Source organism: Musca vetustissima, unplaced genomic scaffold, assembly GCF_032173495.1.
Source record: "Musca vetustissima isolate MV318-11 ecotype Yass unplaced genomic scaffold, APGP_CSIRO_Mvet_v1 utg84077, whole genome shotgun sequence".
Lineage (NCBI taxonomy): Eukaryota > Metazoa > Arthropoda > Insecta > Diptera > Muscidae > Musca > Musca vetustissima.
Genome location: NW_026881945.1, coordinates 20,260 through 28,420, shown reverse-complemented (window position 1 = coordinate 28,420; position 8,161 = coordinate 20,260). Strand labels below are relative to the sequence as shown.

The window sequence follows — 8,161 nt, the reverse complement described above, 5'->3', positions numbered from 1 at the left end:
TCGATTTTAGGTATTTTCTGGAGAGTTTAAAACTTCGGATCTCCGCGAGCGTCGCCAGGATATAATTCATCAAACCACGTAAAGGGTAGTGCTTTAACGTTATACAAATATTTAATTTCTGCGATTCACTGAAGTCGTGATAATCCACGTCGAAATTTATAAAAAATTATAACAATACATTTTTTCACAAGTTTATTAATTTTTTTTTGCACACAGATTTTTCATGTCTATGTAAACAACAAAACACATGGTCGTACGTCAAACCTTATGGAATACGTCTACGCTAAATAATTTCAAAATATCAATGGAAATGTGATATGGTAAAACACTAGACCACTAGGTATTACGAGAAGCCCTCGTAATACCGATACAATTTTCTATATGAACAACACGATTGTTCCATCTATGGATATTCCTTTGTCATTCCGTGCTTGCCTCACATTTGATATCTGTGTCATAATGCCAATTAAACTATTGCAGTGTGCATTTCTGTATAAAATATTTATAAACACTTGTTTGTATATAGGTAAGAAGACATGCACATATATATTTTTTATCTAATAACCATTATGACTGTCGTTGTGGGTCGCGTGTTTAATTTTCATTAGATGTATACAACAACTACAATTGTGACAAATTGATAGGAGAGGGGTGGTGATTAATGCCTTTTGAATAACAAATTCTATTTGAACGATTTGTGTGTACAAATTATATTTTTTCTCAAGAAAGGGAACAATTGCCATCGGTGGCAATTGTTGGTAACAATTTGTTTCTAGAATGCAGGTTGGTGTTCCACAACAGCTGTTAGGTGTGTCTCTCTGAGCATTGTATGTTCCCCTCCTTTCATAGTATTTATAGAATTGGTAGGAAGTAATGTTGACACTGGAATATTTATTGGAAGGAATAATTGATATGAAAATTATTAAAAAAAAATATATATCCTTTTTTCTTTTTTGAAAATTTGAAATTTTGAAAGAGATACAATGTATTATCAACATTCTAGTTGCAACAAATCAATGACCGAACACTTGACACAAATTACACAATTCATAATAAAATTACCTTTATAAAAAAATTGATATAGAACAGTGTTGAACAAAATTAAATTGAGAGTGTGTGAGAGCGTAACTGAGAGATAATCATAAAAAATGTCTAACGAAAAGAGAAAAAAGAGAATATCTGTTTGTACGTGAGTGAACGAAGAAAATTAGTGGAAAATCAAAACCTCAGCATAATCGGTTTTTAAAAATCAATATTTATTTTTTATAATCTGCGCTTTTAGGTGAAGTATATATTTTTGATTTTTTCAAAAATGATTTGCTCCGTCTGCCACTGAAAAAAGCGTATTTTTAAGATAGAGCTTTGACAAATTTCACATACATTGTTTCTAGGGTTTTTCGTATTGAAAATAGAATCTTAAAATATATCCAGCCGCCATGTATCGGAACCGCTGCTTTTTCCGTATTAATACCCTACACAACTATGTTGTCAGGGGATTATAGCTTTGTGCAGCCCCAAGAGTTTGTAACGCCGCGAAATATTGGTCCTGGACCCACCCTGGACCCAAACCTCACGGAATTTTACATGGAGAAGGGGATCAGGCCAAAGAATAAGCATGGCTGTTGATAAAGATAGGTCAATATTTAGCGGGTCAAAGGGATCTCGACTTTTGTGTGAAAACTTAAAAAAATTGTATTCTGTAGCGTATATATTTACTCCTGAAGGACGTAGACACGAGAAGTTCATAGTATATCCAAGAGCAGTGGTTGGCCTTTATGTTGATACCAATTATATAGTCGTATGTACTCGGATGTGCGAGTTACACGTAAACATTTACAGGTGATTAGGTATTCAGATATTATTTAGTAACATTGGAGGGCGGAAATATAGCGCTGATCGCTTTGAAATGTTCCAGTTATAGTCAAGGACAACTCCTATAATTTTCGGTTATGATCAGATAATAATTTTGGGAAGAAGTTTCTAGTTGATCTATAGGCCATAATTATACGCCAAACATCACAACATAACCCACTGTGAAGGGAATATGGACAAATAATTATACTGAATATCAGAAATAAAATATAAGGAAGAGGTTCTGGTAGGTAGGTAAGGCCCTCTTTGGTACTGTTTAAGTTTCTTGTCGCTTTTTGCAGTCGTGAAGGCTAAAAAATTTTTTTGCATAAATTGTTCATTTTAAGATCATACTTTGACATATCCCCCATTTACATTTTGAAGTTTTTTCACCTAAATATATACAATGCATTTTCAATATAGGTTCATGTTTATAATATCCCCCATACAATGGTCCCGCCAACCTGAGTGCCTGTTATTTGCAATTTCCGACACCGTTTCCGTTTTCCAGTTTAGAGTGACTTCTTTTCATATATTCTTATACATACCTTCAGTCTATGTTTTGCGGAGGTCTTTGGATTTACACACAAGTTTTATTATTCGCTTTATACGATATAAAGTATTTTTTATCAAAGAGGTATCAAATTTAAGGTTGATTAAGTCTGTTATTCCCTTCGCTTCAAATAAAGTTTGCAAGTTAAAACATTGATCCTACGGGTCTTACCTTTGGACTTGAAAGTTTAGTTCAAATCGGGCATTCCATTCGCCTGATATTGTATTTATAAATATTGAAAATGTTGACCATTTGTGGGGGCGTTATCCGAAAGAGTGATCCAATGGTTCCCATTTTCGGACACGATCTAAGCTTGTAAAATATAGTAGGTTGTACATAATTTGGGTCAAACCGGACATTCCATTCGTCTTATATTGGATATATGAATATTGAAAATGTTGAGGAACGATGAGTACCATATCCGGGCGTAATGTAGGTTTGGTAAAGATAATAGATTGTACAAAGTTTGATTCAAATATCAAGTGGACCGATATTCCCCACCTTCGAAGTTTGGAAGAAATATTGCGATGTCTAATGTTTGGATCAAATCGGTTACGGACAAAAAAATAATGAATAATAAATATAGCATCTATATATATTTTTGCCCAATTTATGTAACTCCCAAAGATACGAAATTTTGCATAGCGTATCAAATTGAACCTAGATTAGGCTTGTTAAGTTTTACCGAAATAGGCTTAGAGTTCGATATGACTCTCATAAATATTTTTGTCCGATTTTATGTAAGAGGCGCACTAGAAATCTACCCGATGTACATGAGATTTTGCATAGGTAGATAGATAGATAATGACGTGTGTATGATTTGATTTAGATTGTTCCATTTCAACTAAAACTATGTAAATCATATATTAAATTTCTTCCAATTCCATATCATTGGTCCTCCAAAGATTCTATATATTTTCTATCTACAGGATATTGTACATAGGATCATCTATTTTGTGTACATAAAGTAGTGAAGGGATAATCGACTGACTTTTGAACTTTTCTTATTGGTTTCTAGTCGATGTTGTGGTGTGGGCAATTCAAACCAAATTCTTAGAGAGTAATCAATGTTGCCGTAATATGGCATTTTCGATATTCTCAAAAAATAAAATACCTTTTTTTATGACATGTTCAGTATAAATCTGTTTGTGACCCGCATATGATGAATTTGTCCGATTTTATGTATTTTTAAAGTTCTAATCGTATTTCAAAATTTGACGAATGTTTTATAGGATTTATATTTGTCATATTTGTCAAAAAGATATCTTGTATTAGTTTACAGCAAACGTAATTGTTTTAAATCTATAAATATTTAAAATTGACAAATGTTATATGCATTCCTGATGTATTCAATTAGTTTGGCTAATTGCTATACAATTTCATTTGAATATTCTTCTTTTTAATTTGTCTAATTAAAATGACATTAACAAAATAATTGTGACAATAAAATATATTATGTTCATGCAAACATACATACATATATCTAATGAATAATTACTTAACACATACTTGTATATAGGAACTTGCAATGGAGACATTCAAATTGCTTAATTAATTAGTTATGGTAGAAATGTTTCCATGGGTCTGGCCATTTAAATCATTTGGCACGCTTAAGTATTTTATAATATGCATAATAAAATAATTTAGATAAGTTTGGCTCCACTGTGGCTACTATAAAGAAATTTCTAGAGATATTAACTATATATTTTTAGAAATCATAAAAAACATGACGTGTATATAGTGACAAAAAAATACAATACTGATAATGTATTATACAATACCGAATCACAGCAGCGATAAGATTTAAAGCCATGTGATTACATATTTTTTTTTTTTTTTTGTGAAAAATTAGGTGTTCCTTGTGGGAGTATTTATTTATCAGTGTTGGTTTCAAATCGTATCTGAGGAAATTATAAACTTTTTAGCAGCTATATGAACAAATATATGCCAAAAGAAGACTTGTTTCCTTTAGACTTAAGGCAAAGGCAGGATAGAATTTGATACAATCAAAAATGTGTCTCATTTGAGACTCCCAGTGTTTTTGACAAAGACTGTATTAGACAATTTTAATTTGTTTGGTCTCTTCAAAATGTGTCAATTTCAAAAATAAATATACATTATACGTAATGCGTCCTCGGTTGGAGCATAATATTTTAAAGGAATCGACATAATGTTGAGGTGATGTACATTAATGTTGTGCGACCCCGACATGTAGGCATAGGCGACATAGCAAACCTAGTAAAACTGTTCAAAGTGCCATTGAAATGAGTGGGGAGAGGGGCAACTTTAAACAGCGTTCAAAAAATCTCAGTTTAAAATTTTCCGACCCGCAACCAATTTTTTTTATATGGCAATCCTGTTCTCTAGCAGTGTGTGTGTGGCTTGCTTTGTCAGTTGTCGACATATTTCGGTGTTTCGGAGATATATATTCAATAAAATTAGCTACAATTTGGTATTATATGTTCTTATTGGATAACAAAGATTCTTACTAAAAATTGTGAATATTAGTCCCCTTTAGGGTAGCCTCCATATAACGGATATAAATTCTGAAATTTGGGTCAATATAAATATTTTTTTCTTTGAGAACCCAAATACCACATTACAGCCAATTGTCCAAAATACCAAATATTGGTGGTACCGTCATATGGGGTTTACATCAAAAGGGTGGACCAATTTGCAATACCAAACATCCTAGGAGTACTAGTAATGTCTGTGTAACATTTCAGAGCTCTTTCTTAAATATTGCGGTCTCTATCGTGATCTCAACATACATACATGCGTAAATCGACATAGAATTTTATTCTGATTAAGGATACTTCAAGGTGTTACAAACGAAATGGCAAATGTAATATAATCTATACCGTTTGGTGGAGGGTATACAAATATGAATATCCGTCTATGTTTGGGTATAGTTACAGATATGTAAAATCCGGTAACTTTATAGGTGTTTTGATTGGAAGGCCCGGTCCTTTTATATGTATTTTACTAGTCTTTTTATATCAGGATTGGGTATATTTACTATGTTACTAATTTAGCATCTTCATTTTCTCCTGGCAGCAATTTTCCAAGATATATTTTGAATCTCATTTTCCAAAGGAACGATATATTTTGAATGTCATTTTGGTTGAGTCGGATGCACCAAAAAAGGTATGGCGCAGGGCGAATAAAGCCGTGAACCCTAAATACACAATTCCGACCATGAAGCACGGAGGAGGCTCCGTAATGGTATGACATGTTAATTCGGTGTGGTATATATTCATATAGGGCCAAGAGTGCGTAAATGTCGAGAACTTTTGCCTAGAGAGCTCGCTGATTATATTGGTATATCGTTCGTCTCAATATTTAGACATGAAACCCGATTTGTTCCAAAATTTTGACAAAAAACAACGTCGCATGGATATCGCTCAGGAGCTGTTGAACATTGTGTCAACCATGATCTATAACTTGTAACGAATCATGGGTGTATGTCTATGACGTCGAAACTATCCCATGAAAACGTCCAGAAGATCTGGCATCGTATAAAAAAAATCTTTCAAAACTGGAAAGATAACTTCTGAAAACCGGTATTCTACCTACCTCAATGAATCGTTTGATTTTTATTTAATTTCCAACTACATAAATGAAGTTATCTTCAAGCAACTTTTAGTTGATTTACCATGTAGAAGGTTCTGTATAGTTGCTAATCTACACACTCGGTCACGGTGACTTGCTATCGAAAATCAAGTTAGAAATTGGGCAAAGGGCTTTTTTTAATCAATACTATTGGCTATAAAATGCACTGAACTCATGGAAAGGTGATCATTTCTTAAGACGATAACACAACAAGCAACAAGGTGAGAGGGACTACAAATAATTACATTAAAACTTTAAAAAAATAATAAAAATACACTAATTATTGGCTTTAGAGTTCCTGGTTATCCTAAAATAAAAATAATTAAAAAAACCTGTCATTTCAGTTATGGATTTCTATTATATGCCACCCTCTGCACCCTGTCGTGCTGTCGAAATGACCGCCAAGGCTGTTGGTGTGGAATTGAACAAAAAAATTGTGGACCTCACCAAAGGTGAACATTTGAAACCTGAATATCTGAAAATCAATCCTCAACACACCATTCCCACCTTGGTCGATGGTGATTTTACTCTGTGGGAATCTCGTGCCATTATGATTTATTTGTGTGACAAATATGACAGCAGCAAAAAATGGTATCCTGATTGTCCCAAACTTCGTGGTGTTATCAATCAACGTTTGTACTTCGATATGAGCACACTGTATCGGAGTTTTGCCGATTATTATTATCCACAGATTATGAAGAAAGCTCCTGCCGATCCAGAAAAGTTTAAACAAATCGAACAAGCTTTTGAATTTTTCAATACCTTTTTGGATGGTAAACAATTTGCTGCTGGCGATGTGATAACAATTGCGGATATAGCTCTCTTGGCAACAATGACCACCTACGAAACTGCTAATTTTGATATCAGCAAATATGCCAATGTTGCTAAGTGGTATGAAGCCTGCAAAACAGCTGTTCCTGGTTTTGCTGAGAATTTTGAGGCCTGCCAAAGCTATAAGAAGTATTTTGAAAAGTGATTCTAATTATTAGCAGTTATTAAAGGTTGTAATGCGTTTGTGTAGATATAAAATAAATTTATTTATTAAATAAGTATATATTTTTTTTTAATTTGGCCTACATAAGGCGTGGATTTTTTAAATATTTTTTTTTTTTCAAGGACCTACATACGGCTTAGTTTTTTTAATAATTTTTCAAGGGCCTACATAAGGCGTAGATTTTTTAAATAATTTTTGAAGGGCCTACTTAAGGCGTAGATTTTTTAAATATTTTTTTTTTCAAAGGACCTACATACGGCGTAGATTTTTAAAATAATTTTTTCAAGGGCCTACATAAGGCGTAGATTTTTTAAATAAGTTTATTTTTTAGATTTTTTTAAATAATTTTTTCAAGGGCCTACATAAGGCGTAGATTTTTTAAATAAGTTTATTTTTTAGATTTTTTTAAATAATTTTTTCAAGGGCCTACATAAGGCGTAGATTTTTTGAATAATTTTTTCAAGGGCCTACATAAGGCGTAGATTTTTTAAATAATTTTTGAAGGGCCTACTTAAGGCGTAGATTTTTTAAATATTTTTTTTTCAAAGGACCTACATACGGCGTAGATTTTTTAAATAATTTTTTCAAGGGCCTACATAAGGCGTAGATTTTTTAAATAATTTTTTCAAGGGCGTACATAAGGCGTAGATATTTTAAATAATTTTTTCAAGGGCCTACATAAGGCGAAGATTTTTTAAATAATTTTTTCAAGGGCCTACATAAGGCGTAGATTTTTTAAATAATTTTTTCAAGGGCCTACATAAGGCGTAGATTTTTTAAATAATTTTTTCAAGGGCCTACATAAGGCGTAGATTTTTTAAATAATTTTTTCAAGGGCCTACATAAGGCGTAGATTTTTTAAATAAGATTTTTTAGATTTTTTTAAATAATTTTTTCAAGGGCCTACATAAGGCGTAGATTTTTTAAATAAGTTTATTTTTTAGATTTTTTTAAATAATTTTTTCAAGGGCCTACATAAGGCGTAGATTTTTTGAATAATTTTTTCAAGGGCCTACATAAGGCGTAGATTTTTTAAATAATTTTTGAAGGGCCTACTTAAGGCGTAGATTTTTTAAATATTTTTTTTTTCAAAGGACCTACATACGGCGTAGATTTTTTAAATAATTTTTTCAAGGGCCTACATAAGGCGT

At 32.3% G+C, this 8,161-nt stretch overlaps 1 protein-coding gene across 1 annotated transcript; it reads left to right on the top strand.

Moving 5' to 3' along the window:
• The first annotated feature begins 6,359 nt into the window (after positions 1 to 6,359).
• Positions 6,360 to 6,992, top strand: LOC133328048 (glutathione S-transferase 1-1-like). Its single transcript, XM_061536597.1, has one exon. The coding sequence runs from the start codon at positions 6,363 to 6,365 to the stop codon at positions 6,990 to 6,992; it is 630 nt and encodes a 209-aa protein (XP_061392581.1). The 5' UTR covers positions 6,360 to 6,362.
• Positions 6,993 to 8,161: the final 1,169 nt, after the last annotated feature.